This window comes from Panulirus ornatus, chromosome 24, assembly GCF_036320965.1.
Source record: "Panulirus ornatus isolate Po-2019 chromosome 24, ASM3632096v1, whole genome shotgun sequence".
NCBI lineage: Eukaryota > Metazoa > Arthropoda > Malacostraca > Decapoda > Palinuridae > Panulirus > Panulirus ornatus.
This window is the reverse complement of record NC_092247.1, coordinates 7,982,033-8,009,224: the sequence shown is the minus strand read 5'-3', so window position 1 is coordinate 8,009,224 and position 27,192 is coordinate 7,982,033. Positions and strand designations below refer to the sequence as shown.

General features: G+C 46.8%; 1 protein-coding gene across 4 annotated transcripts in view; it reads left to right on the top strand.

Moving 5' to 3' along the window:
* The window catches only part of LOC139757081 (uncharacterized), a 51,130-nt gene that overhangs the window by 8,771 nt on the left and 15,167 nt on the right, over positions 1–27,192 (top strand). Inside the window, exon 1 of one of the 4 annotated variants that reach the window (XM_071677132.1) lies at positions 3,265–3,413. The exons of 1 other annotated variant lie outside the window; for it this stretch is intronic. Coding sequence is in view for 1 of the 3 variants with exons in the window: in XM_071677131.1 (XP_071533232.1) it covers positions 4,334–4,353 (20 nt within the window). In the remaining 2 variants the exon portion in view is untranslated. Of the gene's footprint in view, positions 1–3,264; positions 3,414–3,648; positions 3,974–4,202; positions 4,354–27,192 lie in introns of those variants that run through there. 2 more of the 4 variants (XM_071677133.1, XM_071677131.1) reach the window with 2 other exon arrangements.

The following is a 27,192-nucleotide window of genomic DNA, read 5'->3' as shown; positions in this document are numbered from 1 at the left end:
AGTCTGGTATATTGTGCGTGTGTGTGTGTGTGTGTGTGTGTGTGTGTGTGGTGACCCACAATCATACAGAACAACAAGGACATGGCTTATCAGTGCAAAGCATCAGCCACAAATGCTGGACAGTGTTACGTCTGGGATATGTATGACTGATGACGCATGGCACCCCAGGCTGTCCGACGCTTGACGACGCGGATCACGACGCCACTGACGACGCGGATCATGACGCCACTGACGACGCCAGATCCGCTACGATAGGTCTCCCTCCAGAGCCTCCGAGTAATCACGTTATAAGAATCATTGTAGTTCTTACTAGAACAATAGAGACCCTAGCTTGAGAGATGCTCCGCATAACCTGAAGCATACATATCCAGGGCAGGGGGGAATTCGTTTGAATTTTCAGTCAACAATAATGATATTAGTGTAGATTAGCTTTCTGGTCTAAGTAAACTTTATGTTCACATGTTTCAATATCATAACTGAATGTGTGACTCGACCAGATGATGTATGGTTAGTGACTCGACCAGATGATGTATGGTTTCTATAATGTTTTTGTTTGAACAAGACAGAAGTTTCATGTTGTAGTGATGTGTCTTTAAGCAAAGACAGATCAAGATATCCGGGTGGGTCCTGCTAACTTAAGTAACCATTCATCTGTTCCTCATTGGAGTTCCGTCTCTACAGTCTTCGCAAAACCATCTGACGAAGGTTGCACATAGGAAATAAGAAAATGCATAGATTTTCAGTCATTTGAAATACAACTTTTAACTACTTATATCAGTCCATCTCGTCTCTAAATACGCCCTTTGCCCTTCGACAAACAACATTCCTCGAACGAAGAAAATCAAGCACATTCCAAACCAATCAGAGTGCAACAATCAGTAAAAGAAAATCTTCAGTCCATCATCAGCTCCATCTTGAATTCGGTCTTGCTGAGCGAAATTCATGACGCGAGTCCGTCCAACGCGAACCAAAATCTGAGGAAAATTTCGCCAGTTGCCGTGTGAGTCGTAAAGCTTCAGTCGGTTCGACTGTGGCAAGTGCGTCAAGCATGTGAGAATCTGCCTTATCTCGGTAGCTCGCCCTGCACTCCAATGCCAATGAGTCGAGTGAATACCACAGTTGGTGCCCTTCCTTAGGGTGTGAGGTCGAATCATGGTCATGGTATGGGGTGGAGTGCTTGGCATTTTCATTTGTCCGTCCATTTTGCGCCAGATCGAGTGGTAGTCTAGGTCGAGTGCTAATAATAATGGTCGAGTTACTACCCCAGGTAAGTGATAGCCCAGGTCGAGCGTTACTCCATGTTGAATACTATTCCAGGTCGAGTGGTAGCTAAGGATGGGGCTTTTGACCATATGTCCTCCAGTCGAGGACCAACTATAGCCTGGTTTCCGGCCGTATTGTTTCCAAGGCGGGCGGGGGGTCTTCTCCGACCCTACCGTCCCGCCCTGCCGCCCAGTCCTGGCCATATCACCACCGAAGTCTTATAAAGTTATTGTGCATCTACGGGAAGTACTCCCTGGCTGGGGGGCCAGGCGCGGCACTCGCCGCCACCACATTCAGTCGCTCATTATACGCACAGCTTCCATACTGATCAGGATATTCCCACAGAGGGCGTGACAGGATGCCAACTGGCTGGTGGGCGCTCCCTATACAGGTGTGGGACGGGTATCCCTGCCGTATGGGCTGGCCTCCCTCACACACCTCTTGCCCCGTGGGCGAGCCTCCTCCACACACCTCATGCCGTCATAATCCACGGGAGGATTTTCCCAGCGTGTAGCCAAAGGTAGGCAGGCCGGTGGGTCCTGGGAGCCCCTTAGATCCACACACACACACACACACACACACACACCTCACCCACAAGAGTGAAGGTCGAGAACTAAGCGTGAAATCCCTCTGTAATGGTGATGGGGAACGGGCGCGGCCAGACAGTATTTTTTAACCCCTATGGGTATACCACATTGTGATGTGCTGCAGTTCTGACCGGCCAACCTCCGTAGGCCAGACTGTGTGAACTCTTGAAGCCAAAACCATGATTACCGGGGCACTGCGATCGGGGAGATATCATCAGGCCACGTATTTAGATAGTCTGCGTCACACAACGTAGATAACAGACGATATGTGCGTTTACCTTAACCTCTTATTAAGAGACGGAGATCTCTTGCAATAAGACAGATCTTCCGTCATCCTGTTGTCAGTGTTGGATATGTTTACCGGACGTAAGTAAGTACTTCTGTGCAGTCGCTAGGATGGTGGTGTACTTATGGAGAGGAGAATCCTGGAGAGCCAGCGAGTCTCAAAGAAGACTGCCGGCCTCCCTCTCGGTTGATTTACTACAAATTCGGACCCTAACCACCGCTGTGACGTAACAGCGTACAGAACCTTGTTATTACCCAAGGACCAGACACTCTATAGCGCCAACCGCTCGAGAGAAGTCAGATTCCGGGACATTATCTCAAGCGCCCCTTACCTATTGTAATGTTTTTACTGTTGCTTCTGTTTGATTAGATATCTGACAAAGATTTTATTGATTAATGAAGCAATTTTTAGCAAAGTCTGCTCGAGGGTATGACAGCAAAGTCTGCTCGAGGGTAAGGCAGCGAGAGAAGATAATATCCCAAGACGTGGGTTCCTGCAGGGGGAGGTGTTGGGTCACCCTGTCTGCTGATGTCAACCATCTCCCTCCATCATGGGTGTAACGGTTGCCGCGCGCCCCCCTTTGTTGGCCCCCCGTGTGCGTTTAGGTGGAGGCCCCCCTAGCCCCCCCTGACCACCGCCGCCGCCGACGCCCCCTCACACGCCCCCCTTCCTCCCCCCTCCCCCTGCTCCTCCCTATCCCCCCCGACCTCCTCTTCGACCCCTGCTCGACGCCCCCGGCCATGGTGGTAGGATGTCGCGCAGTTTTCCCATTACTCGTTCGTTCTGTCTTAAGACACGTTATACTTTGGCGGTGGCCCTCACGTCTCGTGCAGTACCTACACTCACGTGTCACACTGTTGTTTACCATCGCGAACAAGGACCGGATTTAAAGTCCAACAATTTCGTGCTCCCAATATGTCAACGTTCTGGGAACGAAATGTTGCCAGTTCCTTCCCAAAACAAAACTTGCTTCATTTAAAACCAACGTTTGTTTCGAAGCAACACCGGTGGCAGGTATCGTACCGTGCATCTCATGGTCATAGCTCTGCATCCGATGGTAACATCAGGGCTAGTTTTAGTAAAATAAAATAAGAAATATATATTCTACAGTGCGGCGCTGGCTCGGAGGGTTCCCCGCTCGACCAAAGCAAAGCGTGAAACCCCCAACCAGTGTGTAGTCGTCCCTTAGCACAAACTGGCGTGTTCTCTGTTGGTGTCTTAATGTTATGAACTGGATTACTCTAATTTGTGTGGATATTTAAAAGGCAGAGCTTCAGGTAAGACCGTGTGATGTTCGTTGCCACTAGTGTGGTTTTTTTCTCCATTGTTTACGTCGTGGTTCCCTTGGGTACACCGAAAATGAAAGTGTAGAAGTATTGGAGGGATCCCGTCCAACTATTGCCTCCATGGTATAGGCTACCGATGATATTTGGGTCCCCTTTAGATATCAGTTATGTAACCTAACCTTATCAGAGTTTATAAACCTGAGATAGTGTAACCCCAACCCAGGGTTCGCTGTTCCTATTCGTTGGTGTTTTAGTCAGGAGGACAATAGCAGCACCTTCAAGTCGATCCTGTGGTGCACTCTGTTCAAGACGTCATTTATAGTATCGCTAGATTTCAAGGGTAGTATTTGGACACATCGGCAACCATCGTATATCTGTACGATTGTATTGGAACGATAGTTTTGTGGCATGTCTAGATATTTATGGCGTGCGCCTGGCAGTGGTGTTATGATTACTGGATTTCTCTCGACGATCAACCACTTGTGAATCCCTGGCCCAACAGGACACAATTTATCCTTACTGTTGCTATAGACACGTCGAACATAAATTAGGTAAGTATATAATGTATATTCATTTTCTTTAATCAGGTCTAATAATCCCATACTGCATTTATAAATCTTACGATCATACGATCACGCTAATGTTTCTGACACTTTAAGTACCAAAGTGCCAAATTTCAATTGTCGTATAAGGCGTGTTCTGAGTCATACGTAGCATGAAACGTTTCCATCAAAGCTCCGAACTAGACGAAACTGAGAAGTTTTTCAAGTCGGGGGGTTCCACTGCACGTCCGTCCGTAGCTAAAGACACAACTACCCGTACATGATGAAGACGTGGACAGAAACACGAATATCCGTCCCCTATTTACCCAAAGATGACAACAGTTGTTAAGACCATACACGCCGGACATCATGTTCACAACTCTGTACAGGTAAATCGAAACATCAAACAAAATAAGGATATTTCTATTGTCAACGTGCCACACACTTTGTGACTCGTGTTATTGTAGAACTATCCAAATGAACTTCTGGAGGTTTGATTGTGTCAGCTAATTCATCTCTCACGTCTTGACTGTAAGTAAAGCCAACATAATGGTATCTGCTTACCTCGCATGGGCTAGCCTACGAAAAGGGATGGAGTGAAAATCATTTATTTTTTTCTAATTTAGGATTATAATGTTAGAGATGGGTTGATTTTCATTTGTGTATCGCATCATCTTAGATGGTTACTGTTTTAGAATTGTGTTAAATGAAAGAAACACACACACACACACACACCTCGGGAGTATATATGACCAAGCACCAGGAAAATAAGAAACATCAGTTACAAAAAAAAGGATTATGACAAGGGTTGATAATTAAGTAAAGAAGCATTTCCTCATCATTGAAGTAAGTGATGAAAGTGCAAAATATAAACATTCATCAAACTTCATATTAGTCAAAATATCTTGAGAGAGATCCTCAGAAGGGGAGAATATCCACCACGTAATGCACAAGCAAGTATCATGTATGCATGTGTTTATATATGTGTGTAGATATCTGTAGAGACGTTTGTGATTACCCATGAAATCAAGATTTATTCTAACAAATGAAATGCACAAAAAGTAATCAGTTATCACACACACACACACACACACACACACACACACACACACACACACACACTTGCCTGAAGGTTTGGACTGAAAATTAGACATGTCAGCAGATAATGCATAGGTCATGAGGGAAGTGAAAAAGGGAAGGATTGCATCAACTCAATAAGAAGATCTAGACTGCAAAGTTAGTATGATATATGGTCACTGAAATTCAATTCAAGCAAATGTTAAGTGATGAGGATGAAACAAAGCGAAAGAAGGTCTCAGTATTATTGTTATCCAGCAGGATATAAGCTTCAGGATTCTGTATATGAAGAGTCGACATCATCCATAACTTGTCAACAGATTCCCACGTTACGATAGTTGTTAAGGACACAGTCTGGCTTCTGGCTCATATATTAGAGGAATAGCTTTCACGTTGATGGATAAGGAAATATTTAGCAAGTTGTTCATATCCTACATGAGGCCCAAACTAGAATATGCTTCTCACGTTTGGTCACCGCACCTAAGAAAGCATGAAGCTAATAGAGAAGGTCTAGAGGAGAGAAACAAAGACGGACCTAGGAATAAGAGTTACGGAGAAAGGTTATAGAGGCGTAGATTTGCCCACGTTGGAAGGCAGAAGAATGAAGAGGGATTTGGTCACAACCATCAAGTTTTTTAAAACCATATGACATAACATTAGATTAAGAGACTCGTTAAAGAATGTAGAAAATGGTTTTCTGGCATAAGAGTGGCGGATAAATGGAAAAGATGGCTGAGGACATGGTTATATAGGCATCACATGAGTGTAAGAAACTGTATGATGGTGGACAATGTAAAACCGTAGATTCCCTCTCACGAAAGGGTCCAGGGACGCCTTTAGCTTCAAGGCTGCACTGCACACGGTAGCAGGGACAGGGTGAACACCGAAGTGAGTTCTTCAACGAAACTGTAGATTCTTTTGTCAGCTGACAGTGACACCGCCTCTCTTGGTGTCATCTCGGGCGGAGTACGGTAGTGTGTCACCAGGTTGCACCTGCAAGTGACGGCGGAACCATCGTTAACCGATGAAAAGAGTAAAGCCTGGTGTGTGTGTGTGTGTGTGTGTGTGTGTAGGATCATGTATAGATAGACAACAGTTTGTCGATTTTAGGCAGCCATTCGGCTTGAAGTACATAGTTATAACTGGAAGGTCATAATTGTAACTGGCTAGAGCTTAAGATGACGGTGAGCTGGGTTGGATATGTAGGTGGGTGTGCGTCATTACCGACTGTGGGCAGGGAATTCTGCAGCCGAGTGTATTGGTGTGCTTGTGTATTTGTGTGGGTGAGAAGCAAAAGCTTCATGCAGTTGATAAGAGAAAACGAGTCACTATTCGGGGTCTGTGATGCACTAGCGCCCAGCCTCGAACAGGCAAACTAACCAGAAAAAATGTTGAATACTCTGGCAAACCCGCCTTCTCAAGTTTACCATATGAGCCAGGAGGGTATGGAGACCTGTGGAGCGAAGCTTCAGACAGCTTGAATTGTACTGATCAGTAAAGCAGCATTGCCATCAGGTTCCAGACCGTCGAGCAAGTTCGGAAAGTAAATACGAAGCTTCGGAATGAAAGATGACGTACATGAAGCTAATAAGGTCGTATGATGATTGTGTTGATCTTCATTTTCTGTGTCGTAATATTGCTTGTCCACCTACTGTGGAAATATTCATGGTGTTTGGTAAACACTTCGTCAATGGTTTCCATGGGGTGCAAGATTTTTACCCTCTCCTAACCTGATACATTTAAAAATTGGGAGACCCAGCGTGCATTGTTATCACCAACTACGTGTTGCATGTCTCGATAAGATTGATAACATTTCAGGAAAAGGTTGACATATTTATTTCCATTTTGAGAAAGTGACCCCTGACGGGGATAACTGTGGGATTGTTCCTTGTGTGAAAGTATTGCTTATAATTAGGCACTGAATGAGTTGACTGAGAACGTTCTCTCTTGTGAACTTCTGGTATGTAAACCTGATCAGTTTACAGTAGTACACCTGCAGCCTGGGGATAGAGTGGTAGTTGCAATGACAGGGCGAATGATACACAGGATTTGGAAGTGTCCACATTATCCTGGCAACACCCAGAGTAATCCTGGTAACATTCATGATCATCCCGGCTCATCCTCTAACCCTGGCTAGACCTGGAGTAATCCTGGCCATCCCCGCTACACTCGATGAGTCAACAGAATTGTCTCTCACTCGTATCTTCACCTTCCATGAAGATTTAGGAAGACGTTCGCTTCCGTGCTATGAAGAGATGGGTCATTACTGAAAATGAGAGGGGAAAATGGTGAAAGGATTATTCATTAAAGTTAATTTTAAGAGGTGTTCTGACGGGCTGTTGGGTCAAAGGAATTGCTAGTATGTCAAAGGGTTGTTCTCCCGTGCTCAGGAGTCGTACCGCCGTGCTCAGGAGTCGTACGACCTTGTTCAGTACTCCCATCGCCGTGCTCAGGAGTCGTACCACCGTGTTCTTGGTGATGAGAATTCCACGTTGACGCAAAACTTTTTTTTTTTTCTGAAAAATTATAAAACTTTTGGTCATTTTTCGTGGCCGCAGTCTACCCCTCCGTCTCATTCCCCCTACACAAACAGATGACCTTTGACCAATCACCCTGCTGGATGCCACGTGGAGTCAGCCACGTTTTGATAAAATAACTCGCAAATAACGACGAGAAATTACTGTAATTACCCTTACGTACTTCCTCTCTTTTTTTGTGTGGCTTTAGATTTGTTATCTATAATAACAAACCGTCTGTGACCCGCTGCTGGCAGATCTTCCCTACAGTTTATTACGAGTCATGGTTTATATCACCACCCAAGAAGGGGTTTAGGAGTGACTCGAATTTCCATGTGTTTTGATTCCCATGCGAGTCATCACTGGTATTCCTGTTATAAGGGTGGACCTTAAGGTCTTGAGTTTTGTAGCACCACGACCACCAGTGGACTTGGCTGGCTGTCATGGGGCCCAACCAGCCGCCACCCTCATGACGCCTCTGTTTGTTGATCATCCTCACATCATATCTACACATTATAGTTGACACCAACTTATTTAATGTGTTGGTTGTCCGTATGGAACAAAGATCATTGTTTCCATTCGCCATGTGTTCAGAAATAGACATTATCAACGCTAATTTCACTGGGTTAGGTTTTTGGTATGAAACGAAATGCTTCTGTATACCACTGGATGTAATTCACTGGAATTACGAATGAAAATTAATCTTCAAAAGGATCGGGACGTTAGGCAGTGGATAACACAGGCGCGATCCGTCTGCCAGGGTAACTCGTCCTGAGCGGCGATGCTGTGGACCAGGGGCCTGGCTGACCCAGGCAAGGGGACGGTATTAGAGGAAATTGCGATGCCGTGTGGTGAGGAAAATGCCCGTGCGTGTGGAGGGCCGGGTTGCTAGCCCCGCTACCAGCGACTATCGGAGGCACAAGTGACTCACAACAACATTAGTGGGAAAACTGGACTTGTACGTGGGTTATGAAGAGTTGTGAAGACGAAAAACTTGGAAATTACGAAGTGGAGGATTACAGCAGAGAGCACCAGTGTGATGAAACGGTAGGAGGGAGGCGGAGCGGAGCTGAGGGACGGGTGGGGTCCAGTGAAGGGCTAGCCGACCCCCCTACCCCACGCCTGCCTCAGCCGCCGCCCCCTCCCCTCCCTTACCCACCGGGCCCACCCTAGGGCTGGACGCTGTGCCCCTTACCTTTTTTTTTCATATACAGGCAGGGGGTAGATAAAAGGTCCTTCGGGACAGCACAGGAATGAAGGATGTCCGAGGAGGGGGGCTACGGGACGAGACCCTCCCTAGCCACCTTGGCCGCTTATTTCGAAGCCAAGCCTCACGTTTATGACAAGTTTTCCCAGAGTGGGTAGACGCCTCGTGGTAGCGATGAGGCTGTAGCTTGTTATAACAATGTTGTCATAATATGTAGTTAGTTCAGCGTAATTGGTCATTAGTGGAGGGCGGGTTAACCACGTGTGTCTTGAACGAGAAGATTGTGGCGGGGTGAGGCAGCCTGGCAGCAGCCACCCGGACGAGAGGGGGCAGCCATGCTGGTACTGCCTCCACCACACAGTCCCCTTTGTTGTTTGTTGCTCTCCCACATCCACAGGTCTGTACTGCCAGTGGTTCACCTGTAGCCACAGGTATATAATTACCAGGGACGGAGGCTTGGGAGGAAGGGAAGGCGAGGCCAGGGCCGCTACGGGCCCGTCCGCCGCTTAGCCTAGCCTAGCCTAGCTCTTGCGTGAGCGGTTATGCAAGGAACAGCAAGATCTTGCAGGCATGGCGATTGCGCAGGTTGGCTTGGGTGTGGTGCTTGGACAGTGAGGGTGTGGCCCTGTAGGGTCGGTACAGTCCTGGCCGGAGATACCAGGGTCAGCCCCGGTGGTGTGCAGCACATGTGCTGATGTACAGCTCATCATAACGTACCTTCTTAAGTTTCGCCGCGTAGCTCACCGTCGCTGAGGGTTCGTACGCTCCAAGTTAGCCATCTGTCGCAGTGCTTGTGGCAGACGTGGCCAGTACCAGGGTATGTAACGGTGACCTCCTGGAAGATCGTAGAAATGCTGCAGGAGACATGGAAATGGCACTTGATTGTAAACGAGGCTGAAAGTGAATAATAATGATGGGGTTGTACCGGGGAAGCCTGTGGCACGCACACTAAAGTGTGATCCTCCTATATATATATATATATATATATATATATATATATATATATATAGAGAGAGAGAGAGAGAGAGAGAGAGAGAGAGAGAGAGTGTGTCACGCAGTTAAATGTAAAAAGAAAGTGTAACAGTGTATGTACGTTTCCATGTCCATGATTTTGTTTTTGATACCTTTCAAAATAGCTGTAAACAGTTCAAGTCGTGCAGATTATTGGACATTAACTATATGTGAAGTATTGCAGGTTACTGTGAACACGGTGTGAAGGTGATGTTCCTTGCGGCTACAGCAGTAGTAGGTGGGGCAGGGGAAAGACTGGCGTCCAGGGCAGAAGCTTGTCGGAGCCAGAGTTTGAGTGAAAGTAGTTCGGGTGAAAGTATGACATTAAGGATAAATTTTGGATATTCCGCTCAGGTTTTACGAGATCAAAACAATTACATCAGCAAGTGCAGTCTTCTCAAAATATCCGGAATAGACAACTGTATCAACATTTGGGTCGCCTCGGTGCATGTGAATGTTGGTAGTGATGGGTGTGTAGACAACACTGAGAATACACAAGGGAAATACTGGGTGTATGATATGAGAAGAACAGCGGAAAAGGAAGGGATGGTGCGGCAGTGTTGGGGTGGGTGTTGGAGGGTGGGAGAGAGGGAGGGAGACAGGTGGGGCGGGACGTGCGTCGCCTGTCCTGCTGGGGAAGTAGGAGAACCGCTGCTACCCCAGCCCCGCTCCCCTGGATGGCGCCGCCTCTGCTGACGGCGGGGCCGCCGCTGGCTGAAGAGAAATATTGCGTCTCTGTCTTGGGAATCTGATACAGAAGTGTACGTGAATACAGCTGGGTGAGAGGCAGGATGGGAGAGCGTGGAGGGTATGAGAGTGGGTGGGTGTTAGGGCATGGGCCCGCGGCCTCATACAAGAGCGGCAGCGGTCACCACCTCCAGTCTGCCTCCCACCCTCCTGTACCAGCTGAGGAGGCAGGTGGTGATCACGCGGCGCAGGTGGTTCATGGCGGCCAGGTACCACGTGCTGCTCAGCTGTACCGGTTGTACCGCGGGAAGGATTTATCGCCGGTACGAATACCTCCCTACCAACCTACCTACAGCCAGACGCCATAAACCTGAAGGCTGGGGTCCGCGGAAGGGACGGGCACCCCTGCGGGCCCTTGTAATGACTGGGTGGTGTTGGCTGGGCTGCCGGGCTGGGCTGGGGGGTGGCAGCCCCAGGCCATAGGGAGGGTGTTGGGGGGTGGGGGGTTCGGGCCCGGGACCCCGGCCCCGCGCCCCCTTCCACAGGGCGCGCCGCCACGTCACCCATGGACCCACAGGGGCAACACCCACTCCCCTTCACCCTCCACACTCGCTGTGTACACTGTCCACTCCCAGTCTCTCTTGCTGCCTCTGTCAAAAGTCTCCCCATCTCTCTCCCCCTTAGCACTATCATATTCTCCCCACCGGACCCATCTTTGTCCTCTTAACACTACCATTTTCTCTCCACCGGAAAATATATCTATAAATCAGCAGTACCTGAAGCAAGCGTCCTGCCTCACCAGGAACCAACGCTACTCATCACCAGGAGTGGAGGGAGTCCTACGGTTTTGCTAGATACTCATCCGCGTCTTCGTGTTGGCTTCCTCCTTACGCTTTGCTTGGACGGGTGAGGGAAATACACCCATGTCCTTAGACGGGAAAAGAAATACTCACTTCCCTTCGATAGATAAAGGGAATACCCTCTCATCCTTAGACGGGTAAAGGATATACCTCCTTAACTCTCGAAGGAATTATAACCGATTATTCAGACTGGAACTCCACAGTGAAGGAAGACGTACTGGATGGATTTTCAGGAGCCGCTACTCGCTGCAGCCTCCACGACAAACAGGTATTCCAGCCGCTTGAAAAAGAGTCTTCTATCGCAAGGTTGAGTAATGATACAGAACAAACGTTTCGCTGTACAATTACGTCGCAGATTTCCATCTCACACACAAAGACAGACATACAAGAACAGGCAAATACATACCATAAAAAAGTCATTCCGCGCGTGGAAAGAAATTCTGATTTCAAATTTCAGAAGTTCATTCTTAAGAGAAGAGTGAGCCGAGTCACAAATACGGAAGGAGGCGGACTAGAAGCTAATAATGCCTTGTTCTTTGGGGATGTTAGAGGAAGAAGGCAAAGACGTGCGCTGGAACAAGCAAGACATGCATTCAAGTTTTCTGGGATGAAACCTAAATTTTTTTCTATGGGTATATGGACACACGTGTTGTCCCTCCTTCGCCACCTGCCGGTGGTAAACCATAACCCAAAGCGTGAGTACTTGTTGCTGTGGTGGTTCTGTCCACCGTGTTACCACAGTAGGGATATCAACGCACCTGGAAGTCTAATCAAAGTGCCTCAGAATCTGAAATCTCGTCCTCAGTGGTTTAGTAAGCAGACAATGGACCTTGACGGTTTCCCTGGACGTGTATGACGTACTGTGATGAGGCTGGGAGTGTTGGGACGTGTAGTTTGGTTTACAGGAGTGGGAAAGACATTGTACTGACGTACTGGACTCATGTGTCGCTCAGCCTTCTGGGTAGTTGGTTACTGTGTAATAAAACTATACAGCAGATGATCCGATGGACGTGGGACGATGCCCGAGGAGGTGGCGATGTTGCCTGTACCGTACCGCTGCAACAGGTTGACGGGGGTGAGGCGATGGCATGCGGGAGGGAGGAGGGTTGAAGGGGCGATGGAGGAAAGGAAGGGAAGGGTTCTTGGGGTCCGGGACGGCCGTGTTGGTCCGCGGCTGGCGACCCGTGGGCCCGACTGGTTAAATTACAGGCATGTGAGGTTACCAACCACCAGCCTTCTCCTGGGGTAGAACACCCCTGACTACCTATGGCTTTTTGACAGGCGTGGTAGAACACCTCAGATCAGCTATAGTGTCATGCTGAGCGCGTTAGAACACTCCTGCCCAGGTGTAGCTTCAATGTTGGGCGTTTTTGAACACTCTTGACCTACTAATACCTCGTGTTGTACGTGTCAAAACACGGAGAACCAACTTGCACCTGATTTTTGATGTTTCAAAACACACGTGCCTTCCTGCTGTTCATGTTAGACATATCAAAACTACCCTGACGAGTTTCACTTCATTTTGTACGTATTTGGGAGAGCCTGGACAAGCCTTATCTTGATACCAGATATGTCAGGACGCATCAGACTATATTACACGTACAATTAGACGTTTTAGAACACCTTAACCAAGACTCAAATTGATAAAACGTGGTAGAATGTTCCTTACCAGACTTCAGTTGATGAACATGATGGAACACTCCTTCCTGATCAGACTACTGCTGACAGGCCGAGGCTGGCCACTCCGTGTTGGACGAATTAAGATAAGGCCAGGAGAGTCTTCACTTGGTGATGACCACGTAGGAAAAGCACTAATCTTTTTTTTTTTTCCACAAAGTCCTCCATTGCTCCAGTCATTTTTTGCAATGTTTAAGTCTTCCTGAATTTTGAGCGCAATTTCCTTTTTGGCTATGTTGAGCGCAGGTAATGTACCTTGATGATTGCCATTACCATGGTCTTTATCTATGTTATTGCCACCACCGCCACCACAACCACTCCTCTCAGCACAGAGCTGGGAGACTATCCACCACCACCAGTCACTGCAAAGCCGCCTCCACAAAAGCCTGCAGGACACTAGAGGAAATCAACAGGAAGCAGGTGGAGGATTTCTTGACCAACTCGAGTTACTTAAGTGGGAGACGAAATGGATTCGGAAATGATAGATCATACTGGATGAATCCGTCAGAATATTGTGAGAGTAATTAATATCCTCGGAAGAAAAATTATGGGGGGTTGGATTGTATAGTTCTGAGTGCCAGAATGTGCCAAAAGGCCTTTGATGCTGTCCACCACAAGAATGACGATGAATTTGGTCCAACGTCTGAGGTGCAAGACGAGGGCTCTGGGCAGGGATAGACAGACAGCTGTCTAACTGTGGGAACCGAGAACACATTAGAGGAACCTCTTCAGTCAGGCTGAAGGTGACCACTAGGACTTCTCAGGACTCGTTGTTGGTTGATGCCTCTGATGTTTCTGAGCTATGGAAATGATTTGCCAAACGAGACAAACAAGTTATGAAGGGAGGGGAAAGTAACAAGGACTACGAAATACTGCGATGACACCCAGATAAACTGCAGCAGTGGTTGAACAAATAACTCGTGAAATTTAACCTTGACACATGCAAAGTTATTTGTATAAGAAGGTTATTAACGAGACCTGAATGTGAACACCATATGAGAGGAAATGATTCCAAAGAATCGTACTCGCCTAGAAGTTGACATCAAGCCAAACTTGTCGCCAAAATATAAGGTCAGAAGGCTCGTGAGGTTGGCAAACTATAGTCTGATCTAGATTGCATTCAGTTACATAGTCAGTGGAATAGTGAGGAAGATCTACACGATGTGCAGTCGAATCCAAGTGGAATATACCGCAACAGTAATTTTTTTTTTTTTTCAGGAATTACATAGAACTTCTGGAGAGGATATAAAGACATGCAACAAGAACGGTATCGGGAAATACTGGAAAGAGTTACGAAGAGAGGAGGGAAACCATCCATCATCTCTGTGGTAGAAAAAAAAAAAGATGAGAGAAATGTTGACTTAAATGCGTACTCCGTGGAGGTCATGAGAACGTAACACAGAACAGTTGTTTGAAGTCGGAAGAAATCGGGAACAAGAGTGTGTATAATTGAACGTTGGGTAAGAGAAGTGTACTGAGGTACGTGAGGGAGCATTTCTTCAGCAACAGGGTTGTGGACACGTGGAACGAGCTAACTAAAGAGTTAGTAATTGAGAACATTATTGGAAAATGGTCAAGTCTGTGTGATAAACATGCTGGGGTAATGGATAGGGCCCTACCAGTACAAAGGTTCCTCCACGCATGCACAGATAGGTAATAACAATTACATTTATAACAAAACCACCACCATCACAAATATCACAACCACCACCACGATCACAACCACAACCACCACTGCCACCATCAAAACCACGACGATCACAGCCACCACCAGCGCCACTTTTAACCTAACCTGCTTCCACCACCACAAGGCCACCGCCAGCACCACCACTGTCACCATATGTCATGATTCCTTGATACCACCATCTGTAGGCTGTAGACAATAACCAGCCGGAGCAGTACTACCGTACTGACGTGATTCCCAGAACTATCCTCCCCTCTACACTCCCCTTCCCATATCCTTCCCACTGTACCCCCTCCTCCTCACTGCACCCTCTCTTACATCCTCTCCACCTGTTCTGTTTTTTTCTCTCTCTTTCCAGCTCTTATCTCTGCATGTACCCCAGCTCCTGGGACTTGGACACTCGGCACGCGTCTTGTTGCTGCTTCTTATAACTTATGTGTAGAGATCAGCCACACGGGGATTGACCGTTGTGATACCTCCTTGCTTCATACAGCGGAGCTGTGGAATTCTCCTCTGTCATTTATCTTTCCCTCCTTCTATAATCTTTTTAACTTTTAAACTTCTAAAATAGTCTTTTTTCCTCATTTCTATCGTCTTTACCCAAGATGGCTGTGACTGGGATATGCTTTTGCCTGCATCGTTACGATAAGACGCATTTGTTAAGGATGAGGTGAATTTAGGTCTATGTATGACCGTAGTAAAGATGCATTTGACGATGTCTCTTTCCGCAGTGAGCATCGTGAGTAAAGGTGCAGGGAATGACATACAACATTCGCCAGAGTATCTTTCCAGTTATCAACGATTTCATTTCTTCAACATATAACAAATCGAACTCACAAAGTGACGATTCAACTCTGCATTCCTTCTCTTCTTTGAAAAGCTGATGAGAACTGCCAGAGGAAGCAGTATCGCTTGCTGCACCGTACATGGTGGTAAAGGATATGAGAACTTACATCAAAGGACACAACAGGGACTCGACCACGTTGACACTTGGAACAGGACAGAACAACAGAAGACAGTCCATCAGCTGTATTGTAATTTCCGTCACATATACCGATATGTCGTAAATTAAATCCCTCACAGATAAATTGTTATTTATAAGTGGTTTACTGAGACAGTTGCAGTGTTTGCATCGTTCTCTGAAACTCACATAAAGTGGTACATGGACAGTGAGGTCTGGATTTTGCGGTGCAACCAGTACAGGTGCGACAGGTTAAGGCAGGACATGTGGAGGAATTAATGTATTTTCAAGACCCTCTTACAGCATCGGTTCTTCGTAATTACTCAGTTGACGTACCATTAATATTTGTAATCGTAACTGAAATTTTAAACTTGATATTCATTATGATCTATAAGCCACGAGATGCAAGACCACAAGAATGTATTGAGCAGATGAGATATATAGAATCCTGCTGTGAGAGTCTCCCTTCTGTAACCTTCCCCCTCCCTACTGTATCCTGCCTCTCCCTTCTGTACCCTCCCCCTCCCTACTGTATCCTGCCTCTCCCTTCTGTACCCTCCCCCTCCCTTGCTATTGAACCCATCCTCTCCCTCCCGCATCATTTGTTCTGTTGGTGTGGCTGATCCATGATCTGACGGTGAGGTACGTATCATTTACTCATGGGGGCGTTATAGGGACGTAAGATTTGTCGTACATAACCTTTGGGACAATTTGTTGACTTGTATCTGTATACATCCATCTTGAACTCTCAAGATACAGGAATGTTGTAGGTCAGTGTTTACATGGTCCTCTGTATATACGTCATTCTTTAGAAAACTTGGACGCAGTTTTCAGCAGGAGCGTTTTTGTGTTTGTCCATCCATCCAGCGGGCTGGCCGGCTGTGTCCTCCCCAGTTGCTTATTTTTATTTTTAGGAATGTCCTCAGAACCGGTAGTAACCAGTTCCCAATTCTGACGGCTAAGAAACGGCCAGAGCTGAACTCAAGTGATATTTCGCAACGCGCGTTTAGACTGTGTTAGGTGTTTGGTCAGCTTGAGTGTAGGTATTAGGTTGGGTTACGTTATCTTGGAAAGGAATGGCGATGAATTCCTCCTGCTGAACTATTAATACAGGATGAAATTCGCGAGGTCTCAAGTGAACTCTGCTCTCGAACCTGCAGAGACCGGGAACCGGTTTCGCAAAGACACCTCAATCCGAAGTCCAAAGGTTTCGAACGAGTCCGGCTTGACATTTCATCATATGAATTCTTGCTGTTATTAGAAATTATTGTTATGTTATTTTATTGACCACAGTAATGTCATTAGTCACGTTTGTTATTCTTTTCATGTGTATCGTGTCCTGAGCCGTATCTTTGGGTCAATTTCCAGCCTCCCGAAACCCTCGTAAGCTATAAGTAGGGTTACGTAGGGTCTCGGACAGAGCTGTGGAGGTAGAAGGCCTCCTAGCCCATCGTAATGCATATGTAAAGCACAGTAAGGTCCCAGACCGGGCTGTGGGAGGAGAAGACCTCCGGAACCATCGTCGGGCATAAGTAAGTTGTAGAATCCTGACAAGATGACTGCTATGGAGGTATCACTATCCTACAGCCAAGCAAGATAACTGATCTAGAATGTGTCAAAAAGGATTTCTCTACTTCATCTTACATACAGGGACTCATAATCTATCGAGCGTGAGGAACACAAACGTGAACGATTCAACAGAATAAAGACCGATGCTTTGAGGACACTGGGTGTTCTTGGTGCAGGTCTGTGCACAGAAATACTTCCCATCTAACATGACGAGCGTGGCGGACCCTCCAACCGCTGCCCTGTGACCTGCTGCGGCAAACCTCCTATTGCTATCATGTGTCATGCCAGGGGAAGCCCCAACTGTTGCCATGTGATGTGCTGGGAGAAACCCGACAACTGTTGCCATGTGATGTGCTGGGAGAAACCCGACAACTGTTGCCATGTGATGTGCTGGGAGAAACCTGACAACTGGTGCCATGTGATGTGCTGGGAGAAACCCGACAACTGTTGCCATGTGATGTGCTGGGAGAAACCTGACAACTGGTGCCATGTGATGTGCTGGGAAAATCCTCAGATGTTGCCAAGTGATGTGCTGGGAGAAACCTGACAACTGTTGCCAAGTGATGTGCGGGAAAAAACCTTCATTTATTGCCATGGGATGGGAAAATCCTCGGATGTTACCATGTGATGTGCTTTGGGAAACCTTCACCAGCAGTCATGTGACATGCGGGTAACGAGACATGACATACTCCACAGACATGCCACGTAATGTCCCTAAGACACCTCCTGTTCCTGCTGTCACATGACATACTGGAGGTATGCAAGACTTTTGTGCCTTAGAGGGAAGTAGGGGACGGGAGACCTGGCACAATTCTCATATCACGTGACAGGAAGTCGCCTCCAGTCACTGTCATGTGAACTCCAAGACGAGTACACACCACGTTCCCGTCGTACACTGCTGAGGTCTTCCAGGATCAATGGTCATGGATTTATGTATCGTACAAAAGTAAACTAACTTCACGTATTTTTTTCACCAAGGAGTGGAATCCGAAATAGAGGGTGATTGCTCTCATCTCGGACATCATTTTAACCTTTTCCGTCATGGGAATCTTAAGGCATTAAGAATTTCTTATTCAAAATTTCTCAAAAATCTGTTTACGAGAAACAGTCACCAATGGCTTGGAGTCAACGACCTCTACCAGTGATGAGGGGCCAGGTAGGGCACGACCCTGAACTCGACGGAACGACCCTTGGATATCATGACCTCGCCTTTGACCTCATCCTTAGGGGTTGGTCATGTCAAGCACCAGGCTTTCGTATCCAAAAATCATACGGTTGTGTTCAGTAGTCGTATCTTCGTTTTCCAGGGTCGTCCTGTCGTTCTCAAGGGTCGTAACGCCGTGCTTAAAGGCTTAAGAAGTACCAGAAAAATATGCTATAGCGAAATATGTTTCCTTGTGTGAACTGCATGATTCTTATAAGCGTGGCTATATATCGAAGTTTTGCTACCAACTGTTGTCATCCTGACACCGTACCATCACTCATCGCCTTGCCACCATCTAGTGGTGTCAGCAGTACCCTACTCCTCCCAGGGCCTACTCTGTCACACTGCCATCACATATTGGCTTCACCCTATCACTAACCATCTTACATAGTGACATCATCATGCGATCACCCTACGTATCTGATTCCATCACCCTGTCAGTACTCACGCGTCACCCTGCCATCACTCTGCCGGCCTGCCCTCACCCTAGCCCAACCCTGGCTAACGCAGCCTCCACGAGGGGCTTGTGATAGGGGGGTGTGGTGTAGAGATGGGCCTTTGTGGAGGTGGTGGTGGGGAGGGTAAGGGCGTGCAGTGGCGTGCATTGTTGGTGTGTTGCTCCCCCTCTTCCCAACCTCACTTGTCTGGCCCACCCCACCCCCTTGCTCCCCGCGCCTGCCGCCTCCTCCTACTCCTCCTCCTCCTCCCTGCATGCCCGCCCTCCTCCCTCACTCCCATGGCCACCAGACCTCAGCTGCACCTCCCAACAAGCCTGGATTAATTGTCGGAAATTCAGAGGTTCGAGAGAATGTGGGGAGTTTCCGGAGAAGGTGGGACTGGTGTGAGGCAGGGTCCCCACTAGGTGGTGTGAGGCAGAGTCACCAGTGGCTGGTGTGAGGCAGAGTCACCACTGGCTGGTGTGAGGCAGGGTCACCACTGGCTGATGTGAGGCAGGGTCACCACTGGCTGGTGTAGGGCAGGGTCACCACTGGCTGGTGTGAGGCAGGGTCACCACTGGCTGGTGTGAGGCAGGGTCACCACTGGCTGGTGTGAGGCAGGGTCACCATTGGCTAACACCTCACACTGGACGACATGACATTGACCAACACCACGGGGGCAGCATAGGTGGCACTTCAGCCAACCAGCATTTGTAAGGTGTTAAAGAACAAGGGATAAGAAAGGACGAGAAGAGATATATTGAAGCAAATATTGTGATCTAGACAGAAGATAACCCTATTTTTTGTCATAAATTCTTCAGAAACAAATGATTAGCTGAAGAGCAGCTAATCGGACTCAGGGATTGAGAAGGAACAGCTGTAGTGGATGATATAAGGATATGCCAGGAACAGACTGACAAGCTCCAAAGTGCTTTCATAGAGGAAGACACGAACGCCATTGAGATGGAATAGGAGAAAAAAGGTCTTAGAGAGCGCCAAAATATTTATAGGTCTTAGAGAGCGCCAAAATATTTATAGAAAAAGAGACAGAAAAGGAATACTAAAAGGTCTTGTCGCATATGAGTCTTATAGTAATGAAAAGAGTTTTCAATATGTGCTGAAAATGCGGGCAGATCTACTTGACATTCCACTTGAAATGTTGTTTAAGATGTCGCTTGAGAAGGGTTAAGTGCCAAGGGAGGGCAAACGCCTTACCTCTCTCTGAGAAAGAAGACTTGGAGGAACTGCTGACTCGTCTCCCTGACGAGTGTAGTCTACAAGATACTGGAAAAGATAAGTAGAAAGCAATGGATGACTTCTTTGCTGAGAAGAAGCTGCCTAAGTCAGAGAACAACATAATGTTAGGGAAAGATCATCTCTAACGAACCTATTAGATTTTTTACGAGAGAGTGAGCTCCGTCTTAGACCAAAGATGAGGCTGGGTGGATTGTATGTATCAAACGTCAGAAAGCATTTGACACTATGCCACATAGGAAGCTGGTAAAGAACCTGAACCTCCAGGCAGGAATAAGGGGTAGACTCCTTCGTTATAGATATTAACTAAGTGTAAGGGAATAAAGGATGCTTTGCCAGAGGAGCCTCCTCGAGATGGGTTGAGGTCACTAGCGGCGTTTTGCAGGGTGTAGTGCCAGAACCGTTTCTCCTCTTGATCGACGTGGATGACTTGCCAGAAGGATTGAACCCCTTAATATCTTTGCCGATGATGCCAAGGTCTTGAGGGAAGAAAAACTGAGAAGGGATGCATTACCTTACAAGTAGAACCAGACAAACTCTGAAGTTAATCTGATACATACGTAGTTGATGAAACGCAACTCCAGTAAATGTGAAGAGATGAGGATAGGACGCAGCGAAAGAATACTTCAATATCTAACAGGAACTACACTACAAGAGTCTGTTTGTGAGAGATTTTGGCGTCCGAAAATGTCTTTAACCTGTTGCCAGAGTCGCACCTTAGAGGAACAGTTAAGAGACAAACTGTTGGCAAATATTTCCCATGCATTCAAATGCATGGATAAGGAAATATTTATCAACCTATTCACATCCTACATAAGGCCATACCTACAATATACTTCACCAATTTGGCCACCACACTTAGAGTACAGAAGAAAATTTTAGATAACAGAAGGTGGAAATGAGGACAGCAAATATGGTTCCAGAGTTAGAAAAGTCGAGTTACAAAGAAAGGCTAAACACCTTATTTGTTTATCATGGAAGATAGAAAGGTATGCTGCTGATCTAATCACAACCTTTAAGTTTTTTAACTATTTTGATGTAGACAGGGAACAGATCTTAGAGAGATGCGAGGATGGAACGAACAAAGGCCATTATATGAAATATAAGCAAGAAATTTGGTAGAAAAGATGGAAGTGAATATTTTTAGAGCATGATGGTGTATGAATGGAATAAACTGAACGATGAAATTGTGAAAGTAGTCAGCATACAGTGTAAAAAGTTGTGTGATAGCAGAGACAGTTCCAGAGATGGGGGGTCCCACGAGTGTAGATATTTCCCGTAGTCTACGAATAGTTCACTACACACGACGCACAAGGTGGGCGGCATGACGATGACTAACACGACACACTGGGTGGGCGGCTTGACACTGACCGAAACCACACAGGGGCGGAATGACTTTCGCCGACACCACATACGGGGGCGACATGACACCAACCGACACCACACACAGAGGCGTCATGACACTGGCTGACAGCAGAAGGGAGGATGGGGAGCAGCATGACACTTTATACACCCGCCAACGAGTGTTCGCTACCGAGCGGAAATCAGGTGGTTCCGGAGCGTCGCGTCGAGGGCAGGAGGCTGGTTGGTTGGGTGGCGTGGCGCGCGCCTGGCGTGTGTGGTGCCCCTACCTGTTGCTCCAGCGCCTCACCCACCTTACTACACACAGTCTACCCAGTCACGCCTCCTGGCTCAACTGCCCACGTCTTATGGTTTGTCTACCCACGTCTCGGCCCGTCCATCCCTACACCCACGCCTCCCGGCGCGTCCATCCCTGCAACCACGCCTCGTGTTCATCCACCCTTACCCACGCCTCCTGGGTCACCCACCTGTTCGTTGCCAAATGAACTCCTGTGCTCTCATGGACTCATCCACATACTGTTTTATCATGTTCACTCTTTTCTCACCACCTCATCCACCTGTACATGCCATCTCATCCATCCATGCGTCATAACACCTACTCGCATCTCTTAGTTCATCCACCCACGCCGCGCCACCTAGCTTACCACCCACGTATCCTTGCTCACCACTCACGCCTCTCATTCCCTCATTTTCTAGCCTGGCCACTTTGCGATCCAACGTCTCCTGAGGAGTTAACTTCGAAGTTTCAATCGCTGAAGATGGCGGAAACATTTCAGTTAAAAGTATTTTTGATATGTCTAAATGTTAGTTTCTTCAGGCGTGTCCGTGTTTGTAATGATCACAGGCAGCAGCATGCGTGGTTGACGCTTTAACCTTGCTCGCATCAGTAATCAATATGAAGTAACTTTCCTGTTCAACGTCCGTATTCTTGTAAGAGTTTGTACTGCTGGTACAGTAGTACAGTTGTATTACAGAACTGGTTTCATGTGAGTGGGTGGGCAGGTCGGAGGCGCTCCACAGTGAGGAAATCTGAGGCTTTTCTTGACGTTTACATGTCTCAGTCTGGAGTCACTGTGAATGCCTCAGCAGACGGTCATGTCCTGGGATGATGTCCCTTATTTTGGTCGAGTTCATCTGGGATTAGTCACGTCCAGTCTGGTTGGAACATATGCGGCACTGGTGTCTGTCCCACCGCTGCTGCCTCGGGGTTATCATGAGCCGTGAGGTCACAGACACCTCCCCTGGTGGAGGCTATGGACATTTGTACCAGGCGCGTCCGTTGGACTCAGTCTTATCTGTAGATTCGCTTTCCTTGTGACAAATATAAAGATCTTGAAATATGAGAACTATCTCGTAAGAACATCTTTGATATTATTGTTATTATTATTATTATTATTATTATTATTATTATTATTATTATTATTATTATTACCGAGTGCGTGGAGTGGCTGCAGGTGAGTGTGTGTGTGTGTGTGTGTGGAGGGAAGGGGTTGTTGTGTGGTAGGGAGGGCGCCGTACAGAATGCCTCTCATGATCAACTAGCAGTGAAAACAAGGCTAAAGTGGGTAGCTGGGGGGCGCCAGGCTTTAATGTGGTGGTGCTGGTGGGAGGATGGGGGGCAGGAGGGACAGACGGGGCAGGGTAAGGCAGGGGCGGCAGGGCACGGGTGGAGGGAATGGTGAAAATGGTGGTGGTGAAGAGCTGTAGGAAGGAGTTGAAGCGGTGGAGGAGGTTCTGGTGTATCCCATGATGATGTGGTGGACCTGAAGTTGGTGGTGGTGGAAAGCTGTAGGGGGTTGGTGTTCTGGGTGGGCAGGAAGAGGTGTAAGGAGTGGTGGTGATAGGGGGAGTGTGGTTGGCTGGTGGTGGAGAGGTGGAGGTGGGTGGGGGGAAGTGTAGGGGTTGGGATGGTGGTGGGTTCGTGGTGAGTGTGGAAGGGTCATACAAATTATAATTAAGGAGAGTGAGAGTAGTGGCGAAGGGTGCTGGGGGGGGGGGGTGTTGAGGGGGATGCGAGTTGAGATAAGAGAAGCGGTGGTGAGGGTGTTGGAGGAATCCGTGCACTTGTTGTTGGTGGTGGTGAGGGTGTTGGAGTGTGCCGTGTACTTAGCATTGACGTTAACAGTGTTGGAGTAATCCTTACACGTGATGTTGGTGGTGGTGAGGGTGTTGGAGTAATCCATGCTCTTGGTAGTGGTGGTGGTGAGGGTGTTGGGGTATCCCTTGTACTTGGCGGTGGTGTTGAGAGTGTTGGAGTAATCCATAGATGTGATGTTGTTGGTGGTGAGGCAACTGCAGTATGCCGTACGATTGGTGGTGGTGGTGGTGGTAACGGTGTTGGTGTACACTGTGCACTGAGCGGTGGTGTTGGAGTAATCCGTGGACTTGGTGATGGTGGAGGCTGTGGGCCAGGCAGTGGTGGCGGTGACGACGTGGGTGCTGGTGGCGACAGCAGCCCCCCTTCTCTCTCTCTCCCCCTCACCCCACTCCACCCCCCCCCCCCCCCATTCTCCCGCGGGCCTGTAGCCCCAGCCATACGTCAGCCCCTCCAGCCAGCATGGCCACACCTCGCTTATATCACTCACCTAACACCAGTACACACTAGCTACACTAAAACGTATGTTTCTATAAAATTCAAACATTAGAGGAGCGTTGGTTTTGTCAAGTGGAAAGGTTAGTTGGCCCGCTCCCTCCGTCTCGCCTTGCCTTGGCCAAATTGTGTAGTGTTCTCCCTCCTCCCTTCCCCCCAGGCTGGGCCGGGCGCGCACACCCCGCCACCACCGACCAATCCCTTGTTTGTGTAGCCGCCGCGCCGTACCCGAGGTATAGTCAGGGTCTTCAGCTACAGCCCAGCTCCACTGTTTTGCTTTTGAACGTGACACAGTCACTGTATCCTTTCTAAACATCAAATATCTCTGTACCTGTTTCAGTCTGGCGTAGTGGTTCTGTCCTTACTAATTCTTCATATCCTCATAATTTTCACTCACACTTGGTATTCTTATTCTCTTAACCCTTCATTGTGTGTGTGTGTGTGTGTGTGTGAGAGAGAGAGAGAGAGAGAGAGAGAGAGAGAGAGAGAGAGAGAGAGAGAGAGAGAGAGAGAGAGAGGTGGAGGCGCTGTGTGGTGTCAGTACATAAATACTTAACAAACAACTTTAGTTATGGGTAATTTGTCTCTATTACACTGAGATACAGTTTTACAGTTGTGATGTTATCAGTTATCTTCTGAATTTGGGTAGCTGGAGAGCCATGCATGTTCACAGACAGTCGTGCTTGCCTCTGATCTTCCAGTTAACGAACATTAACAGGTAATACTGCATTCAAAGCAAAGTTGCTGATATATCTGGTTCCAGATTTACAACTGGAGCCAGAATTTATGTATACACAAAGCTAACATACGCCTCATACATTTTCTCAAATTACAATATTAAAGGAAATAACAGGATTTTACTTTGTACCTTGGGGTGCTTCAGAATCACAAAACAGGAGACTTGATCGTTCATGACGAAGTAGTCTGCTGGGTGATAGTAATTATTGTACTTGAGTCCTAAATCTTACTAGAAATACAGACAATAAATTAGAAGCCACCATTCCATCTGGCCCAACAACCGGCAGGAGAACCGCACCGTCTGAAGTAGAGGGTAAACTGCAGTGGAAATCTTTTGGAAATATGCGAATACGAAAAGTGATTTATTCAAATACTGCAGCCGCCATATACACAAAGGATAATGCAAAGTTGTAATTCAAAGTTTTTAATATTTTCTGCAGTGACAGCAGCTAATGGTAGGTTGCCCTAATATTCTACACTGTATGTGTATCTTCCTTACAAAATTGTGTATTGGGTCGAAATTATTTAGCTTATCTAGTTCTATTAGATGTCATGGAGACTGAATGTTTAGAGAAGATAATTTTAGATCGCCAACTTTTCCTCATTAAAGATATGTCAGAGGGATGAAATTAGTTTTCTTCTTTTTTGTGTCTTCACTGACCAAGTTTGATGACCAGAACTGAACCTGTTTATTTTGAAAGAGGACTACCTAAGGTGTGTCATAAGCATTATATCCCACCAGTGATAGTTTCTGTTTCTAACCTTATAATTGCTTTACGATCTGCTTCTGGGACTTGCTCTATGTATATTGGTACCAATTATATATTCTAGGTTTTCCATGTACTTGTGACAACTTCTTAAGCATTTGATATTTGATTATCATTTTTCCCAAAAGAAAATGCATTATTCTACACCTGTGTCTACCTTGAAGTCTCTTTGATATGGCTCAGACAACTCCATTAATTCATCTGATTCACTTTAAATTCCCCAGGCAGTCTTTCTTGATTGAACTTTATTTTCTAATTTCGTTTCAATGGTAAATGTGGAACTTCTACCTGTGACTCCTGTCTTCAGGTCACTGCTATAGATAATATAAAGTATGGAGCTTAAGTTTGAGCCTTTTGGTATCCGTCTTGTCATGTCAGGCAGATATTTCCATATTTTATCTCAAAAAGTTAGTCTGCTGTCCATATCCAGATAGTTTTCTTCTCATGGGCCTTCATTGTGTGTAACAGACTTTTGTGTGATACGTTTTTAGATGTACAACTTATGAGGGTATTTTGGAACCCCAGTTATATTTGCAGGAAAAAAGAATTTTGTTGATTCGTTACATATGATGTTTTGTAATGTAAACCAAGTGATAATCAGTTATTGATTTACTGACATCAATAAGTTTAAGATTTGTATCCCTAGTTGTTGTTTTTCCAGTCTTACTGATCCATTCTTCAGGCTGGAAAAGGTTCATATGGTGAAGAAAGTTCAGTGTGAATTGGATTCCTCTTCCATCCATATGTACCTCCAAGATTCGAAAAAATGTTTTCACTTCCTTTACGAAATGGTCCCACCTGATGGATGTGGTCAGTTTCCCGAGCACTGTGGGAGCTCCATAATGAGAGAAGAAACTCCTGGGGCAAGAAGTATTATTTGTGCATACATCTATCTATGTTTGAGGACATTATGTGTTTGAGGTGGTTTGATCGAGTAAGTAATGAAAGGGTTAGAGAGATGTGTGGAAATGAAAAGAGTGTGGTTGAGAGAGCAGAAGGGGGTGTGTTGAAATGGTTTGGACATATGGAGAGGATGAGTGAGGAAAGGTTGAAAAAGAGGATATATGTATCAGAGATGGAGGTAACAAAGAGAGGCGGGAGGCCAAATTGGAGGTGGAAGGATGGAGTGAACAAATTTTGAGGATCGGGGCCTGAACATGCAGAAGACTGGGAGGCGTGCAAGGAATAGTGAACTGGAACGATGCCGTATACCATGGTCGACGTGCTTTCAGTGTACTGAACCAGGGCATATGAAACGTCTAGGGTAAACCATGGCAAGGTTTGTGGGACCTGGATGTGGATAGGGAGCTGTGGTTTCGGACCATTACACATGACAGCTAGAGACTGAGAGTGAACGAATGTGGCTTTTTTTTTTTCCTGGTGCTACCTCGCTGAAATCGGGGGTGCGATGTTGTTCCTTGTGCGGCGGGATGACGCCAAGATGGATGAAGGCAAGCTTGAATATGTACATGTGTATACATGTATATGTCTGTGTATGTGTGTGTATATATATATATATATATATATATATATATATATATATATATATATATATATATATATATGTGTGTGTGTGTGTGTGTGTGTGTACGTGTGTGGGAGAATATAGGGTGGGAGAGGCCGAAAG